The 20,387-nt window shown below is 32.3% G+C and overlaps 2 protein-coding genes across 2 annotated transcripts; one reads left to right on the top strand and one right to left on the bottom strand.

Moving 5' to 3' along the window:
- Positions 1-1,665: 1,665 nt before the first annotated feature.
- Positions 1,666-3,777, bottom strand: LOC107619031 (protein translocase subunit). The gene is made up of 3 exons (XM_016321237.3): positions 3,336-3,777; positions 3,101-3,222; positions 1,666-2,445 (listed from the first exon to the last, which is right to left on the bottom strand). Exons 1-3 carry the CDS (start codon positions 3,607-3,609, stop codon positions 2,281-2,283), a joined length of 561 nt encoding a protein of 186 aa, XP_016176723.1. The 5' UTR covers positions 3,610-3,777; the 3' UTR covers positions 1,666-2,280.
- Positions 3,778-15,438: 11,661 nt separating this feature from the next.
- Positions 15,439-18,796, top strand: LOC107618136 (putative disease resistance protein RGA4). Its single transcript, XM_016320092.3, has one exon. The coding sequence runs from the start codon at positions 15,522-15,524 to the stop codon at positions 18,567-18,569; it is 3,048 nt and encodes a 1,015-aa protein (XP_016175578.1). The 5' UTR covers positions 15,439-15,521; the 3' UTR covers positions 18,570-18,796.
- The last annotated feature ends 1,591 nt before the right edge of the window (positions 18,797-20,387 follow it).

Raw genomic sequence — 20,387 nt, 5'->3', positions numbered from 1 at the left:
TAAAAGGGTAAATACAATCTCCAATTTCTATTTGTTGCATCACTACTACTACTACCTATGAATAACACGACACTAAAAGTAGAATTCACAAATCTACCAAAAATTATTCGGTACACTGAAGAGTTTTTTGTAGAGAGTTCAAATGACAAGCTCAAAAGCTAAACCAGTACTAATGTAGATGGAAAACTATTATCAACATCGTATCAAACACCTGAATGTATCTTTCAAGAGATTTTTACATTCGTAACATACAAAATTACAAGACTGATGCAGTCCTCAAAAGAAGGAAAAGCCTCGCTTCAAAATAATCTGTCCATGAATACACACGGATACAGATGTTTCATTGACAATAGTTAAGACGAAATACAACGGCAATAGTCTTAGAGAAATGTTCAAGTTTTTAAGTATTTTAACTCTGGCATTTCCTACTTTTAATATTAAGTGCCACTTGTCAACAAAGACTAATGTTCTAGGCTGCTTCCACTTTCGCTACGAATTCTACTTTCAGCATTCAATAATGAACTACACATATCAGAGATATGTTTTCGGCCCAAGACAATAAATAAAAGAGTACTTCAAAGACAAAATTACCATTTCCCCTTCTAACATTTTTTTTTGTTCCCACCATATTCTTTAGTCCGGTAGGCCAATGACTAATCCGTCGCAAATCGGAACTTCATTTTAAGGTTTGCCGCTGGCCAATAAGTTACTGCATGTATAAGGCGAGATTCGAACTCTCGACACTTACTTAAGCAAACTAGTGAACTAAGCAGACCAATCCAATTTGATTTTTCCCCCTCCAACATTATTAGTTCGCACTTGCTCATTTATATTCAAGGACAAGACAAGACCGCCAATACTCATTACAGCATATCTAACTCTCACAATGAGGATTTTTTTTTTTTAAATAAATTAAAAAATCAGTATTTCTCAAAACAAATTTAAACAACATTAAATAGAAAAACAATATTTAGAGGACATGTTAGCTAAACTTTTTTCAAATTATAAAGTTTAGACCTACTTTCTATAGTGTATGTTCTATTTTCTATAGTTCATTGAAATGACAAATTACAATGTTGCATGACTTGTAAAGTTTATCCATTGTTTATGTTCCATTGGTCATTAAATGACTTACCTTGCTGTTAAATCAAAGCCCAGAATTTTTTCCTTCTGTCATGATTTATACATTTTGCTCACTGTAACTTATTCATTGCTGAATAATTGAAATGAAATCTGAACAAATGTATCGAGTTATGAAGTCATTATCAGTGAATCCCTATTGCTCTGAAGATGCCAAGGAAGCTATGGAAGCTGTATGGGATTTTTGTTACATACTGAGTCATTTGAAAGTGATCTATAAGAAAAACTCTCTGGTCTATGAGGTGACCACAAGTGTGTTTCAAATTCAAGAATGGAAAAATATTTATATGTAGCAAAAACTTTATAAATAGATTGAAATTCCGAATTATTCTCCAAGGAATTCTCGATTAGACACTTTATTTCTGACAAATTTAATACCTAAAGACATCAACGATTCCTCCCGTCAAACGGATTGCTCCCACGTATGTTGACAACTAACAGAAAAGTGATCCATGGGTTGGTCCCGGCCACTTTGGCCCTGGCCTGAGACTGAGGGAAGTTTTCTTGGTAAGAAGAGCACAATTATAATATGGAAAGCAGTCTTCACCCTTGGAAGCATTTAAATATATACACCAATACACAATCAATTTGCTTTCATACAAAAATACTGCAACTAAACAAACCAACACAATCTAGAGCAGGACTGCCTAGAGACCTTTAACAACTGACGTTATCTTCGCTTCTCCTTAATGCGACTTAACAAACTAGTCAGTTGATAACCTCACCTTCATGACACAGCCAAAACGTGCAGCGAAAACATAACTAGGGAAGATGATTGAACTTTCTACAAGGTACATAAAGAAGGAAGATACGAGGTTTTTGTGCATATTAATTCCAAAATCATAAGTGTGACATCAGTAATGCTCATGAATCTGCAACAGACAGGTTATTCTCATTTTTGTTTCTAAAAAAACACTTGTAAAACTTTACTCTCTAGACAGGGGCAAGGATTCCGGGGGAAGTTCGACAATACTACAGTTCAGGGAAGAAAACAAGGGCTGAAATAGGCACCCGACCACAAAATTAACAGAAAATACACTGTTGAAGGTACACTAAACGGGGTTTTGTAGAGAGTTCAAATCATGATAAGCTCAAAAGCTAAACTAGTATTACCATTTCAGATGAGATCTCAAAGAAAAGTCAGGCCATGGATTTTTTCTTCTCTGCCTCGAGTCTCTGCAGCTCTGCCAGCCTTTGTGCCCACTCTCTTTCTCTTGCAACTGCTGCCATTTTGCGCTCTATCCTCTTCATATTTTTTCTCCGTTTAGCTTCTTTCATCTGAGCTATCCTTTTCTTCCTTTCTGCCTGTAAATGCCAGAGAATTCCACATTGAAAATAATTAATGGAGGTGGAAAACTATTATCATCATAGTATCTAACACAAACTTAAATGTATCTTTCAAGAGATTTTTAAATTTTTAACATACAAATTAACTCATGCATGACATTTTATGTACCATGTTGAGTATCAAGCCAAATATAATCTAATCCCATTGTATTACCAAATTTTCTTTTAACTTATAACTATCACTTGAGGAAGAGTTCCCCAGCTTCTACATTGGACTTATAAGTTATAATACAAATGCTTGCAGGTGTTGGGAGTACCCTGGTCTAGGAGCCAAAAACAAAATGTCAATTTCTTGACAATTATTAAAGTGTCCTCTTCAAAACAAAACAAGATGATGCCCTCACACTTCCCCAAACCACTTCCAGAGAAGAATAGCTATTCATTTTAAAGCTACCATCCAATCCTCACACAACCAACAAACAGAGCAGAAATGAATTTCCTAGCCTGCCTAATTTCTACAATGTTCCTATTACACAAACAAAAAGGAAATATAGTTATTTTTGCTATTAATCATAAACCCTAAATACTATTGCGGACTACAATTTAAAACCATGTCTAAACCCTCTATTGTTCAATGCCTGAATTTCAATTTTCGGGAATTAAAAGAGCGCACCAAAATAAAAGCACGGCGCAGCCTCATGCGTTTCTTCTCGTTCCTCCTCTTGATACTCCCTTCGTTTGGCTTATTCGGAAGAATGGTTTCGCCAGGAGTATGCTCAACCCAAGCATAAGGCCCTGCAAAATACACGCACAGAAAAGAAAAAATCCACAGTTTCATTACGAACAGATTCAAAAGCAAAACCACAAAAAAATTGTTTTTGAAAGAAAAGGCTAGGCTTGTGACGCGCCTTGGGGTTTCAAGGAGGCTCTCTTTCGGCGCGATTTATCAGCGGGACGGCGTTTGGGGAAGCGCGTGTCAGTCAAGCTATGGAGATGGTTCGAAAGGGGAAGATTCCATTGGTGCGTTTTGAAGAAGCAGGGATCTTGCTTCGGAGATGCGAAAAGGAGGCCACGAAACGGCGTCGTTGTGGTGGCGGCGGCGGTTGTTATGCGAGAGGTTAGGGCAGTTGATGATGAGATTGAGAGAGGGCGAATGAGGTTTCTGAGGATTCCGAATCCCATTTCTCTCTCAATTCGATTTGCACATGCAACTCTTTGAATCACTGCACAAGTGTTTTTATTTGGATCAAACTATCAAGCGTTCTAAAACGAGGTTCAGATTCAGAGTCTAATGAGTAGAGCTCGTACTTCATAGTAACAACTAACAAATAACCCTCAAATCTAATGTTTGAAATAATAATTTTTTTAAACTATTTAATATAAGAAAATTATATTTCCGACATTTTTAATAAAATTTTAATAATATTTTTAAGAACTTAATTTTGATATAAATTTACACAAATCATTCAATTAAACTCATATATTTAAATAATTTTTAGGTAATAAATCTAAAAATTAAATAATTTTATTAATATAATAATATATAATTAATTATGTGTATACAATTTTTTTTCTACCGTGCATACAAATTAAATTCTACTTTTAAAATATGTTGTTAAAGCATAGCACATGTTAGCAAGAATTAAGTTTTTCTCTTTGAAGGTTGAACACTTGATTCGTGGGCATGTATAATACACCATTCCTCCATGGAATGTATCAATTCAATGTTCTCTCCAAGTCTTTCCTATTCTATTTAATTATTTACAATAAATAACTTTACCTTTCTTTTCTATAGATGGATGATGGTTTTACATTATTCTCTAAAGGAGCATTTTAATTTGACTATAAGGAGAGTCTCGTTTGTATGTAACTAATGTGTTCATAATTGAATTTGATATTTCGTCAGTTATTCCAGTTCAAAACTCTTTCCTGGAACTAGGATTTTTTTTTCACCGTCGCGTCTTTTCCATCTTCGCGAGCTAGTTCTTTCTGTTTCTCTCTCTCTTTAGCGGCGACGCGACGACCTGCACCTCGCAGCGGAACGAGGCCGAGTGGCGGCCAGACGCGACGCATTCCTCACCTCGATGGCGACGCGTGTGACGGCGGCGATTCCTCCCCCTTGATCACTGGCTCGCGTCCCTCTCTCCCTCTCCTTTGGGTGCGATACGATGGCGACAGCGACGCATGTGACGACGGCGACTCCTCTCCCCTTGGTCACTAACTCGTCGTCACCCCTTCTTCTCTCTTTTCTACTTCTGCTTCTACTTCTTCTGTTTTTTTGGCTTTTGTGTCTTCTGCTTCTACTTCTGTCTTTGTTTCTAATTCTAATTTTGATTTGTTTTTTATTTTATTTTATTGTTGTGTGTTGATTTTGTTGGTGAATTTGATGTTGTTTAATCTGATTTGATGTTCTTGAATCTGATTTAGTGTATTTGGTGGTGGTAAATGTGCTGACGGTGGTGCCCGTAAAAGTACTGGTGGTGGTGGAGGGTATTTTTGTCCATAAAAAATTAAAAGGACGATTTTAATGTGAAATAAAACGTTTAAGACAATTCTAAATAAAAAATTATGTGAAGGATGATTTCAATTCCGACCCCACACGTTAGGACCAAAACAATACTTATCTTTAAAAAATAGGACTATAGAAACAAATGAATAACCGACTTATTTCATGTGTATTTTAAAAAATCTAAAGTTTTTTTTTTAATTTATAATTTAGAATCCAACACATATGATGCTTTATATAATTAATCTTATAAGTTATAATTCATCTCTTTTACTCTGGCTTTTGAAATACCAATATTCATTAATATTTGTTGTCACCATTATTTCAGACTTTAAAAGTTATATTTTAGAAAATATGAGTTGAATAATTAAAAAGATATTTAATATTATTAAGAAAGAACTTTAATTACAAAAATATCTTATTAATTATTGTGAAAATTATTTAAAAATATAGATTAAATATTCAATTAGATTTTTGTCTATTTTTACAAAGAATAACATAATTTTTTGTCTAAAAAAGATGACACTTTGATCTTCAATTTTTTTATTTTAGAACATTGTGATTTTTCTTTTAAAAATTCCATTAAATAGTAACGAAAATTAGTTTTATTAAAATTTTATTTATAATTTATAGGGGTTTTAAACTCACATACAGAGACGGACCTATTTATAATTTATAATTAGTTTTATTTATATATATATATATATATATATGTGTTCCCATTTTAAATTTTAAATGACCCAATTATAAATAAAATTGGTTCAATTATTTAAAGTCTTAAATCCACTTTATCTTTTTATCATTTTGACTATTAGTTTCATATTTTCAACCATCACCACTTTTTTATTCTCTTAAATCATCTTCTTAGTTTCATATTTTCAACCTTTTTTTTTATTTCTTTTTTAGTGGTCATTTTCTCTTCATTGAAATGTAAATTTTAAATTCTCTATTTTCTTTATATAACTCTCTATGACTCTATGTATCTTTCAATTTCATTGTTTCTATTTTTGATACTTTCAATTACAAATTTTAATTCAAACAATTATAGTTTAAGTATTAATCTAATTTTTTATTTTCTTCATGAATATATATATTTTATTTTATTCTCAATTTAGTGATCTTTATTATTTATTTGTTTATCTTTCGTTCTATTTTATTATATGTAATTATGTTGCATATAAATTTCTAAAGTCAATTGATCAATTTACTAATTTAGAATATATATTTTTTTATTTTTAGAAATAGTAATAGAAAAATATTTCAAAAAATATCTTCCGTTCTATTTTATTATATGTAATTTTTTTTGTATTCGAATAATTAATATGCACTTTTATTTTTTTTTAAATTTTGATTAATATATTTTTAATAGTAATGTATATTATTTTTGTTCCCCGATATAAATTTTTTTGGGTCCGTCACTGTTCACATAAACTATTAATAAATTTATTTTTTAAAAATTTTTTTACTTGTAGTGGTTAATTGAAGAAAAATCATTGCTAAAAATGATGTTACTGAAAAAAATAATTGCAGTACAAAGACCTTTTTAAAGAAAAATAGTATCGAACAATAAATGAAATAAGATAACATTACTGTTGATAATATTTATATTGGTGATGATGACAATAAAAGAGATAACAATGGTGATAAAATATGGTTACATAATAAAAATATTAGAGGTAGAAATAATAATGATGAGGATAAAAAAAGTGGTAGTAGTAATAATCATAATTATATTGTTAAAGAAAATATTGTGAATTTAAACCACCATAAATTATAAATAAAATTTTTACAAAATTAATTTTTATTTTTATTTAACGAATTTTTTAATAGAAATTAAAAGTCGTATTATTCTAAATAAAAAAGTTAAAAATTAAAATATCTATTTTTTTTTTTGAATAAGGGGCGTCTTATTCTTCATAAAAATAAATAAAAGCCAAATTGAATTTTTACTCAAAAATATAAATTAAATAATTAAAAAGACATTTGATATTATTAAAAAGAGATTTTAATTGCAAAAATTGTCTTATTACCAATATTATAAAAATCATTAAAAGAAATAACACTGAAATTGAGAGACATATCTATTTAGTTTTATAATAGAATTATATCTACAATAATATGTTGAGATGATAAAGAGAAAAAGAAATGATTAAAAAGTTTTAAACGAGATAAAGAGATAGATTAATATAAAAAAAATTAAAATAAATAATTTTCCACTAATAAATAATTTTTATTTGTTGTTTTTATTTTTATATTGATTTTAATGGATAGATTTAATATTTTTATGTGGTGTTGGTACTTTTTTTTTATTTTTAGTTATTATTAAAATTATTTGTTTGGTCATATGTTTTTGTGAAAACGTATTCTTTTTTTCTGTCATCTCTTTTGTTCCATCTTTGTACAGATATTTTTTATTTAAAGATGTGTCTTGAAATTTTTTTTAGTTAATCTCTTGATTGCTATATCATCTAGATTTTATGATATTAGTTATGGTGAAGTTGATTTCTATAATTAATAAAAAATATAAATGATGTTTTAAATAAATAATATTTTTGTAATATTATCTGTTTTATTTGTTGTAACAGTGGTTGAATTTTAGTATTTTTTGTTGGGATAAATATCTTGGTAATAAAGTATTAATGTGAGCTTTTTTTAAAGTTAAAATTATTTATTTTGACTTCAAATATAAGTGTAATGTTATATAAATTTTTAATTGATATAAGTGTAAAGTTGTATAAAATTTTAATTGAGATTATGCTTTAGTGTTATTACTGTTTTGGAGTGTAATTAGATTTAAGGTAGTTGTGCCTAATATATAATTTTTTTGCTTTTCTATCAAAAAGCATAAAAATTGTAACACTTAGATATGAAATCTTTAATTTAATTTTGAATCTGTAATAATTATTAAGTTAGTAATTTATAAATGAAATTTTTATGATATGTATAATTTGATAGTATTTTTTATAATTTGAATTTGTAATAATTTTTGATATTGTAGCAAAAAAAAATTATTTTTATAATTTTTTTATATTTACTTATTTTTTTCTCGTAATGCATTCAGTATTTTAATGATATCTATAATAATAAGAATAATTTTTTTTAGAACACTTATTTTATATATATATATATATATATATATATATATATATATATATTGAATAAATTATTTTTGATAAAAATCATTTGAATAGCATAAAATAAAAATATATGTTAATATTTGTTTAACCCATTTTATCCACAATGTCTCAAATGATACAAATTTAAAAGAGTATTTAAAAATAATTAAAATTGATTCTTTGATTTACATAGCATATTGAAATAAACATAACTATAAAATTTTAAAATATAATTATATGTAAAATATTACAAAATAATAAAAAAAGTATAAATAATAAAATTATAAAAATATTTTTCATAAATTTATTTTAAAAATATAATAAATATTTTTATTTTGTACCTAATTATTTAATAAAATTATTTCTAAGTAGATAAGTTTCTCTTTATTAATATTATGAATTATGAAATAAAATAATAGTGGTAAGAATTTTATGTATGATATATAAGTATGTCAAAATAGTATAGAATTTGAATATTTTGTAATTTTAAATTTATTATGATAATATTATTATTATGATATTTTTAATATAGATATTTATTATATTTAATTAATGTTTTATATTTCTATGAAATAATAATATGAAATAAATTAATTAATGATGAGAGTTATGTTTTTAATTTTTAATTTTTTTAAATATTTTATTAAAATTTAATTGATTAATTTTTAGATTTTATTAAGTAAGTAAAATTGATGAGGTGGTATCACTAGGAGAATAAATATAACTTAAATCTAATATAAAAAAGTTTTGGCATAAATTTTTATATAATAAAAATAGATAAGTAGATAGAGAGACAGACTAATCTTCAAATTAATAATTTTTAGTGAATTAATCTTGGAATTAATAATTTAATAATTAGAAAAAGTTTAGGGACTTGTAACTTTATTAAATTCTGGCCAGTATGTAACTAGCAAAAAAAAGTGAGTTATTGAATAAAATCTCACACTAATCTCACACCATTAAAATCATCATTAATAATTATTTGATGGCTACAAATCACAAAAATTGTTGGTCTGCATTTCTCAAATAACTATTTACTACTTCCTGTGGAAAATTGCATAGGTTGGTAAAGGCATCACGTGGCATGTGACTCGGCACGTGACTAAAAAAGGACAAAAAACTGAAAGAGAGAGTTCATTTTGTTGTGAAATAAAAGATATATATAATAGAGATGTACAAATAGAAGACTCTAGTATTAAAATAATTAGCCCAATAATAATTTATATATATAATAATATTATATGTTGTAATGTGTATATATATACAAAGATAGAAAGAAGTATTAAAAATAAAGAGAGAGAGAATCGCATCTGTTTATTGTTGCAATTTCAATATAATAAAGATGGTTAATATTGCTATTAATATTATATGTAAAGAGTAATAGAAAATAGAATTTAAAATACTTATAAAATAAAATAGGAGAAAGAATTGTAGTAGAAATATAAGGAGAATAGTATTTGATTGTAGCATAAAGAGGGAATAGATTTCTTGCTTCTGTGTAAGAAAGAAAAGAGAGAGTATTTTTATTTCTTGTTGTGTGTTGTACGTAAAGGCTATGATGCCTTATTTATAGTAGTACAAAATCAACCTTCATTAAAGGTTGGTCTTCAAATTTCTTCCTTGAAAATAAATCTTTGCATGGGAAAGATTATTAACCGCCCAATTGATAAATGGGCATTCATTTCATGTTTATCCCAACACTCCCCCTTGAATGCCCATTAAGGATTATGCCTCGTTAAAACCTTACTAAAGAAAACCCAATGGGAAAAAACCTTAGTGAAGGAAAAAGAGTACAATATCCTTTAGTGATGGGGACTGCCTCATTAAAAACCTTGTCAAGAAAAACCCAATGGGAAAAAACCTGACCAAGGGAAAAAGAGTACAGTCTCCCCCTCTTGCCGACATCATTTAATGTCTCGAAATCGGCGCATTCCAATCTCATGTACCAATCTTTCAAAGGAGGATTTCGGGAGTGACTTTGTGAATAAATCTGCCAGATTGTCACTTGAACGGATCTGTTGGACATCAATTGTCCCTTGATTTTGAAGGTCATGAGTGAAGAAGAATTTGGGAGAAATATGCTTTGTTCTATCACCTTTGATGTATCCACCCTTAAGTTGAGCAATGCATGCTGTATTATCTTCAAACAGGACAGTTGGAGCTATCTTATGATCAATCAGTCCACATGATGACATAATATATTGAATCAAACTCCTCAGCCAAAAACACTCGCGACTAGCTTCATGAATCGCCAGTATTTCAGCATGATTAGAGGAGGTTGCTGCAATCGTTTGTTTCGTGGACCTCCATGAGATAGCTGTACCACCATATGTGAACAGGTATCCTGTTTGAGACCTCCCTTTATGTGGATCAGACAGGTATCCGGCATCTGCATAGCCAACTAGTTGTGACTTGGATCCATAGGGATAAAATAATCCCATATCAACCGTCCCATGAAGATATCGAAAAATTTGCTTGATTCCACTCCAATGTCTTTTGGTTGGAGAGGAACTATACCTTGCTAGTAAATTCACCGCGAATGATATATCGGGTCGCGTATTATTAGCAAGATACATTAGTGCTCCAATGGCACTAAGATATGGTACTTCAGGACCAAGGATATCTTCATTTTCTTCTTTAGGACGGAATTGATCCTTTTTCACATCTAAAGATCTTACAATCATTGGGGTACTTAATGGATGTGACTTATCCATATAAAATCTTTTCAAGATCTTTTCTGTGTATGTTGTTTGATGAATAAAGATCCCACTTTTTATATGCTCGATCTGCAGGCCGAGACAAAATTTAGTTCTTCCAAGATCTTTCATCTCAAACTCTTCTTTTAGAATTTTTATAATTGTTGGAATCTCTTCAGGAGTCCCAATGATATTTAAATCATCAACGTACACAGCAATTATAATGAATCCGGATGCAGATTTCTTTATGAAAACACACGGGCAGATATCATCATTCTTGAATCCGTTTTTGGCCAGATACTCAGTAAGACGATTATACCACATTCGTCCAGATTGCTTTAGACCATATAAAGATCTTTGCAATTTGACTGAGTATAACCCTTGCGAATATTCATTGGATGGTTTAGATATCTTTAGTCCTTCAGGGACTTTCATATAGATATCACGATCTAATGAGCCGTATAAATAGGCTGTTACCACATCCATTAAATGCATATGCAGTTTATGATATGCAGATAAACTGACCAAATAACGCAATGTTATCGCATCCACTACAGGGGAATACGTTTCTTCATAATCTATACCGGGCCTTTGTGAAAAACCTTGTGCCACAAGTCGGGCTTTATAGCGCACAACTTCATTTTTCTCATTTCGTTTTCTCACAAATACCCACTTATATCCAACAGGTTTTACATCTTCAGGTGTACGGACTACAGGTCCAAAGACTTCACGTTTTGCAAGTGAGTCTAATTCAGCCTTCATGGCTGCTTCCCATTTTGGCCAATCATTTCTTTGTCGACATTCTTCAACTGATCTTGGCTCAAGATCCTTACTTTCATGCATGATATCTAATGCCACATTATATGCAAATATTTCATTGACAATTGTCTTATTTCGGTCCCATTTCTCTCCTGTAAAGACATAATTTATCGAGATCTCGTCATTTTCACAATTTTCAGGTACCTGAACGTCTTCTGGCGTTATATCAGAATTTTGGACAACTGCGGGTGTCTCTACTATGTCTTTTTCAACAGGAATCATATTTACCTCTTTTCTCTTTCGAGGATTTTTGTCTTTGGAACCGACAGGCCTGCCACGCTTCTGGCGTGTATTTGCTTCAGTGGCAGTTTGTCCAACTGGGACATCAATTCGAATTGGGGCATTTTCCGCCCTGCCACGCTTCTGGCGTGAATTTGCTTCAGTGGCTACTTGTCCTACTGGGACATCAATTCGAATTGGGGCATTTTCCGCTGGTATATACGACTTGGTTATCCTCTTTGTATCGGAAAATGCATCAGGCAATTCATTTGCTATTCTTTGCAAATGTATAATCTTTTGAACTTCCAGTTCACATTGCCCTGATCGAGGATCTAAATGCATCAATGATGATGCATTCCAATTAAGTTCCTTTTCAGGAAGCTTATTCTCTCCCCCTAATGTTGGAAATTTTGATTCATCAAAATGACAATCCGCAAACCGGGCTTTAAACACATCACCAGTTTGTATCTCAAGATACCTCACTATAGAGGGAGAATCATATCCAACATATATCCCCAATTTTCTTTGAGGTCCCATTTTGGTGCGATTAGGTGGTGCAATGGGAACATATATCGCACACCCAAATATTCTTAAATGGGAAACATTTGGCTGCTGGCCAAAAGCTAATTGTATAGGAGAGAATTGATGATAACTCGTTGGCCTCAAACGAATAAGTGCTGCGGCATGTAAAATAGCATGCCCCCAAACCGAGGTTGGGAGATTTGTTCTCATAAGCAAGGGTCTAGCAATTAATTGGAGGCGCTTAATAAGTGATTCTGCTAACCCATTTTGTGTGTGAACATAAGCTACTGGATGTTCAACACTTATTCCATTAGCCATACAATAAGCATCAAAAGCTTGGGAAGTAAATTCACCAGCATTATCAAGACGAATTGCTTTAATTGGATTTTCTGGAAATTGTGCTTTTAATCGAATAATTTGAGCCAGTAATCTCGCAAACGCCAGGTTGCGAGAAGATAATAAGCACACATGTGACCATCTCGAAGATGCGTCTATCAGGACCATAAAATATCTAAAGGATCCACATGGTGGATGAATAGGTCCACATATATCACCTTGAATCCTTTCTAGGAATTCAGGGGACTCAAATCCAATCTTTACTGGTGATGGCCTTAAAATTAATTTCCCTTGAGAACATGCAGCACAACAAAATTCACTAGATTTAAGAATCTTCTGGTTCTTTAGTGAATGTCCATGAGAGTTTTCAATAATTCTTCTCATCATGGTTGTTCCCGGATGACCCAATCGGTCGTGCCAAGTTATGAACTCATTTGAGTTAGTAAACTTCTGGTTTACAGTGGCATGTGATTCAATTGCACTAATATTGGTATAATACAACCCAGATGAAAGTGAGGGTAATTTTTCTAATATAACTTTCTTATTTGAATCATGAGTTGTTATACATAAATACTCATGATTTCCCTCATTCATCGTCTCAACATGATATCCATTTCGGTGAATATCTTTGAAACTCAACAAGTTTCTCAGAGACTTGGTAGATAATAGTGCATTATTTATTATAAATTTTGTTCCTCCAGGAAACAAAATTATAGCTCTTTCGGAGCCTTCTATCACATTGCCTGAGCCAATAATAGTGTTAACATATTCCTCTTTTGGCACAAGATGGGTAAAATATATATCACTTTTGAGAATAGTGTGTGAACTTGCACTATCCGCAAGTCATACATCTTCATTACATATCCTTGCCATTCTTCAAAAACAAATAATAATTAAATGAGTAGTATGCACAGTTAAATTGAATACTTGATCAGAATTATTTTTCTAAGAAACACTGTACATAAAATAATGTCATATACTGAAATTTTATTTTAAAATTTGACACAATTAATAATTTCAAAATTCATAAATATTAATATTTCATTATTTATGTACATCACATTTGAAACTTAAATACATAGAAAATAAAACTTAACAATAAGTTCTTTACATTATTTATATACTTCACAATCCCATAGATTAAACTATTCCATCATTGATCAAATGACCAATATTTCCTTCAGGATCCTCAAAGAAATCAGATACATCATAATGAGTGGTGGAGTTCTCAGCATCATTTGAAACAAAATTTGCTTCCTTTCCTTTGTCGTTCTTTTTCAAAGATGCCTGGTAAAGATCGACTAGGTGCCTTGGGGTACGACAGGTACGAGACCAATGGCCCTTTCCACCACAGCGGAAACACTTCTCCTCGGTTGATTTATTCTGCCCGATATTCTTTTCTTTGTCCCACTTCTGGTGAGATCCTCTCTTTTGAACATAATTCTTTTTCCTTCCATAATTTTTCTTGTTATTAAAAGCTTGCCATTTACCTCTTCTGGGGTAATGATTTGCCGCATTTACTTCAGGAAATGGGGCGGCGCCAGCTGGACGCGCTTCATGATTTTTCAATAACAACTCATTGTTGCGTTCGGCAACAAGAAGGCAAGAAATTAACTCAGAATATTTCTTAAACCCTTTCTCTCGATACTGCTGCTGCAGGAGCACATTCGAGGCATGGAAGGTTGAGAAAGTTTTCTCCAACATATCATGATCAGTTATTTTTTCCCCACACAATTTCATTCGTGAGGTGATTCGAAACATTGCAGAATTATATTCATTTATAGATTTAAAATCTTGTAAACGCAAATGCGTCCATTCATATCGGGCCTGAGGAAGTATCACCGTTTTCTGATGATTATACCTTTCTTCAAGGTCTTTCCAAAGATCTGCAGGATCTTTTAATGTAAGATACTCATTTTTCAATCCTTCGTCAAGATGACGACGGAGAAAAATCATGGCTTTAGCTTTATCCTTCTGGGATGCATTATTTTCAGCCTTAATGGTATCTCCAAGATCCATTGAATCAAGATGGATTTCAGCATCTAGTATCCATGATAAATAATTGTTTCCAGATATATCGAGAGCATTGAATTCAAGATGAGAGAGTTTCGACATAATGAAAATTTGTTACCTGAGTCTTCCTAAAGATTTGATCAGAGTCTCGTGCTGATAACGTGTTGTGAAATAAAAGATATATATAATAGAGATGTACAAATAGAAGACTCTAGTATTAAAATAATTAGCCCAATAATAATTTATATATATAATAATATTATATGTTGTAATGTGTATATATATACAAAGATAGAAAGAAGTATTAAAAATAAAGAGAGAGAGAATCGCATCTGTTTATTGTTGCAATTTCAATATAATAAAGATGGTTAATATTGCTATTAATATTATATGTAAAGAGTAATAGAAAATAGAATTTAAAATACTTATAAAATAAAATAGGAGAAAGAATTGTAGTAGAAATATAAGGAGAATAGTATTTGATTGTAGCATAAAGAGGGAATAGATTTCTTGCTTCTGTGTAAGAAAGAAAAGAGAGAGTATTTTTATTTCTTGTTGTGTGTTGTACGTAAAGGCTATGATGCCTTATTTATAGTAGTACAAAATCAACCTTCATTAAAGGTTGGTCTTCAAATTTCTTCCTTGAAAATAAATCTTTGCATGGGAAAGATTATTAACCGCCCAATTGATAAATGGGCATTCATTTCATGTTATCCCAACACATTTTAGTATTTTATATGGACTAACGAGTTACTAAGAATGCATTTTGACTTTTGAGGCACTTTTCATTACTTGCACAACCAATCTCTGATCTTTGTCTTCCTTTCTTTCTTTCTTTTTCCCCCTTCATTTGTTGTATTTCTGAAAATGGCGGAGGCCTTGCTTGGAATTGTGCTGGATAACTTGATCCCTTTGGTCCAGAGTGAATTTGCAGCCTTTTTTGGAATCAAGGAAAAGGCTGAAGAGCTGTCACGCACTTTAGAACTCATCAAAGCTGTTCTTGATGATGCCGAGCAGAAACAATGGTCTAATCGTCCTCTGAAGGTGTGGCTGCAGCAGCTTAAAGATGCAATGTATGTGCTGGATGATATCCTTGATCAGTTGCCTACTCAATCCTCTCAACTTGGGTGCTTAACTTCTTTGAACCCAAAGAAGGTGATGCATCGTCGTGAACTTGGACAGAAGTTGAATGAGATAATAGGGAGGTTGGATCGAATTGCTCAAGCTAGGACCAACTTTGATCTTAGACAAGGTGTGAGGGAGAGGCCAAGTGAAGTAGTTGAATGGCGCCAAACTAGCTCAACTATCGCCGTTCCTCAAGTGTACGGACGAGATGAAGATAAAGGGAGAGTTGTGGAGTTTCTTCTTAGCCCATCACGAAGCTCCGAGTTCCTTTCCGTCTATCCCATTGTTGGCTTTGGTGGTCTCGGGAAAACAACACTTGTTCAGCTGGTCTACAACGATCCAGAAGTAGGTAACAATTTTGATTTGAAGATTTGGGTGTGTGTTTCTGAGAATTTCACTGTCAAGAGTATTTTGTGTTCCATTGTAGAAGCTATCACAAATGTTAAGTCTGAGGGTATGGCTTTAGATGTAATGGAGAAAAAAGTGAAAGAATTGCTACAAAGTAAAAAGTATTTACTGGTTTTGGATGATGTATGGAAAAGAAGCCAAGAAATGGAATTGGGATTAACCCAAGACAAATGGGATAAATTAAGATCCGTGTTGTCTTGTGGATCTAAAGGCTCCTCCATTTTAGTATCCACTCGTGATAAGCATGTTGCAACAATTATGGGAACATGCCAAGCTCATTATTTGGACCGTCTATCCGATGATGATTGTTGGTCCTTGTTTAAACTGCGCGCATTTGGAGCTGACAGAGAAGAGCGTGCAGAGCTTGTAGCAATAGGGAAGGAGATAGTCAGGAAATGTGGAGGATCACCTCTTGCAGCACTGGCATTAGGAGGTTTGATGCAATCCAGAAGCACGGAAAAGGAATGGGTTGAAGTTCAGAAAAGTGAGATTTGGAGTTTACCAGATGAGAATGATATTATGCGTGTCTTGAGATTAAGCTACTCTTGTTTAGCGCCAACTCTAAAGCAGTGTTTTGCTTTCTGTGCCATATTTCCAAAAGATATGGAAATGGTGAAGCAAGAATTGATTTATCTTTGGATGGGTAATGGATTTATTTCATCCCGGCCAAACTTGGAGGTGGAGGATGTTGGCAACATGGTTTGGAATGAATTATATGGAAAGTCATTCTTCCAAGATGTCAGGGTTGATGACTTTTCTGGCAAGATTTATTTCAAGATGCATGATTTAGTCCATGATCTTGCTCAATCAATTTCAGAGCAAGAGTGTATATGCTTGGAGAAACAAAACCTTAATGATTCTTCAAGAAACCCCCATCATATTGTTTTTCACGACATTGATAAAAGGCAATTCAAGAAGAGATCCGTTGAGAAAGCTGAATCCTTGCGGACATTGTATCAATTGAATTCATATGGATTTCCTTTCAGTTCTAGATTGATTCGAACAAATAATTCTCTTCGGGTTTTGTGCATATATGGTAGAAAGATACCATCTTTTGGGAGTTTAACTTGCTTGAGGTATTTGGAACTTAGTGATTTGAATATAAAGTGCTTGCCTGCTAGTATTTGCAATTTGGGTAGATTGGAAATCTTGAAACTAAGACAATTGTGGAGGCTTCGCTGTCTACCGAAACACTTGACGAGGATGCAAAATCTCCGACATCTTATCATTGATCATTGTGAGTCACTATCTGAAATGTGTCCAAACATTCACAAACTGTGTGAATTGAGAATGCTAAGTGCATACATTGTGAAATCAGAGAAAGGGTATAGTTTGGCAGAATTACGTCATTTGAATCTGGGAGGAAAGCTAAGCATCAAAGGCCTGGGAAATGTCAGCAGTGTATCTGAAGCTGAAGATGCCAATTTGAAGGGTAAACGAGACCTCACAGAATTGAGCTTGTCATGGTTCAGCATTAATAAGACGAAGTCGGTTGTCGGAGAAGAAGAAGTACTTGAAGCGCTTCAACCTCACTCCACACTCAAGCTGTTGACGATAAGTGAGTATGAGGGATTACAATGGCCAACTTGGATGCAAAACAATTCTGCTACCCACAATTTAGTTTCTCTTCGACTTATGGATTGTGGAAAGTGCGGGCATCTTCCTCCAGTGGGAAAACTTCCATTTCTGAAGGAGCTTCTGGTAAGATGCATGGATGAACTGCAGTACATTGAGGAAGATGAAAGTTATGATGGTGTTGAAGCAATGCCATTCCCATCTTTGGAGGAATTGGGTTTGTCCTACTTGCCAAACGTGGAGAGGTTGATGAAACGGGAAACAACACACATGTTCCCCTCTCTTTCTAAACTGTATATCTGTAAATGCCCTAAACTGCAATTGCCGTGTCTTCCACATGTTAAAATACTCGATGTTATGGAATGTAGCAATGAGCAACTGAAGTCAATCTCTAATCTCAACAGTCTTAATGAACTATATCTTAATCTAAATGATGAAGTGTCGTGCTTCCCAGAAGGAATGCTGAACAACATGACCTCTCTTGCAACTCTGGAAATAAAATATTTCAGTGAATTGAAGGAACTGCCATCTGACATCACAAAACTCACTGCTTTGTCTGATCTAACCATCAGTAAATGTGGTAAGCTGGAGTGTTTACCAGAACAGGGTTTGGAAGGCTTATCTTCACTTCGAAAACTGTCAATTCATTACTGTAAGAGTTTGGGATCCTTGCCTCATGGTGTCCGGCACTTAACTTCACTTCAATCTTTGAGTATTCGTGGCTGCCCAATGTTGAAAGAGCGGTGTAAGCAAGGAACAGGGGAGGATTGGCACAAGATAGCACATGTTCCTGATTTAGATATCTAGTAATCATTGTATGTATTTATTGTATTCTTAGTTTATACACTGCTTATTGATTCTTTTTTCTTTTTGTTGTGTATTTGCATTATCATGGTTTCAATATTTTGTGATGTAGTTTATCTTTATTTGTAGTGCTCTTTCAAATTACAGAACCCCCAAAACAAGAAAAAATATATTGTATCTGATTTTCAATTTTAAGGATATGAAATGAAACTCATTGTAAGTTCTGTGTTGGCCAGGTGAGTATTCAATAATCATGCATATGAATTGCTGGATCTTTTACCTCATTTGTTTAAAATACGCACGGAAAGGAACATGTATAGAATTCTTTTGCTTCTCCCTCAGTTTTTTGTTTGGCATGAACGATTTTAATTTTTCTTAATATGACAGTAGATTTTAAATTGGATGATGGGCTATTATCCAATTTATTGTCAATGCTTTTCTTTGGCCAAAGCATCAAATAACGAATTCTTATATATATGTATATATATATATAGTTTGTCTTCGGGAAGAATTCTAAAGCAATGGTGTGTTAATCTGAAACATTTTCTGCTATAAGACTGATTTTCCAAAACAAATTATTCTTATTGCCTCATATCACAATGCAATTGGCTTCAAATAGTTTCTGTCTATCCGTTCAAATGAGACTTCTATTGTGTATTGAGGCCAATAAGAAAGAAACTCAGAGCTTAGATGATTATGGTCAGTTGGTCACAGTCACTATCACTATACAGGCTTCAAAACATACATCATGGAATTGGCCGAGGCATTAGTTGCATCATCATGGTTTCAATGTGCCTTGCTAAATTGTCAAGGCTTTACTTTGGCCAAACCATCGAAAGAATTTTGACTCCCAAAAATTGTTCTCTTTAATAACTGCTAAAACTTTTAACTTCTACAAATGGTTATTTTTTCATTTTTTAAATTTGCTAGAATGGACAAAAATTCACACGCGCCGAATCATTTAATGAGTTATGTGTACACACGAATATAATGCTCCGATAGTCACTTCCATCACTTCGCAATAGGACAGTGTCTTCATTAGTAAAAATACACACATATCGAGTAAAAATACACACATATATATAACGATCTCATACAACTTGACACACTTGAAAAAATATATAAATCACTAATAAAATGATGAAATCATTACACATGTGCATTTTTATTAAGGGAGATATATTTTTTTGGCGGAATAGTGGATATGACTACCAAAATATTATATTCGTATGTACATGTGACTCATTAAATAATTAAAGCATTTTTCTGTGTAAACTTTTATATTTGTGTAGAGATAAAATTAAACTATGCTAGTATAGACATATTGGACTAATTAACTCATTTTATTGCGATAATAATTCATTCCAACCTCTATACATAGAGATATTTTCATTACAAACACATTCTGAAAATAATATAAAATATCTAATATCTAATAATCTTCAAAATCCTCCTCCTTTTTCATTTTAAACTGCAAACGATCGGAACTTCTTTATTGATTAGTAACTTTGACTATGTTTTGATTTTAAACTAGTCTTATGTATTATATATTGAATTCCAACCTCTTGTATTATTATTAATTATGTTCAGGTTTTCCTTTTCCTTTTCCCTTTATTAAGTTTCGAAAAAAGGAAGGTTTTTCTCTACAGAAATACGTGCATCTACAAACATGTGATACCGCATATTTTCTCATGCAATCTGCAAGAATCAACTTGCTATTATATTTCGCAAAGCATTTCCCGACACATCGATTAGGGTAGTCGTTTTTGCAATCTTGGTCAAACATAAAATCATCTCGGCATAAAGTAGTGTCTTCAGTAA

The sequence above is a fragment of the Arachis ipaensis genome, chromosome B9 (genome assembly GCF_059453495.1).
Source record: "Arachis ipaensis isolate K30076 ecotype BB chromosome B9, ASM5945349v1, whole genome shotgun sequence".
NCBI lineage: Eukaryota > Viridiplantae > Streptophyta > Magnoliopsida > Fabales > Fabaceae > Arachis > Arachis ipaensis.
Note: the sequence above shows the minus strand (reverse complement) of the source record. Positions and strands in the feature narration are given on the sequence as shown.

Excerpts from the sequence above, each read along its gene's own strand:
- LOC107618136 (XM_016320092.3), top strand. The coding sequence starts at position 15,522 with ATGGCGGAGGCCTTGCTTGGAATTGTGCTGGATAACTTGATCCCTTTG.
- LOC107619031 (XM_016321237.3), bottom strand. The coding sequence starts at position 3,609 with ATGGGATTCGGAATCCTCAGAAACCTCATTCGCCCTCTCTCAATCTCA. Across the intron at positions 3,223-3,335 it reads AGCCTCCTTGAAACCCCAAG|GGCCTTATGCTTGGGTTGAG; the intron begins GCGCGTCACAAG and ends TGTATTTTGCAG. Across the intron at positions 2,446-3,100 it reads TGCGCCGTGCTTTTATTTTG|GCAGAAAGGAAGAAAAGGAT; the intron begins GTGCGCTCTTTT and ends TGGCATTTACAG.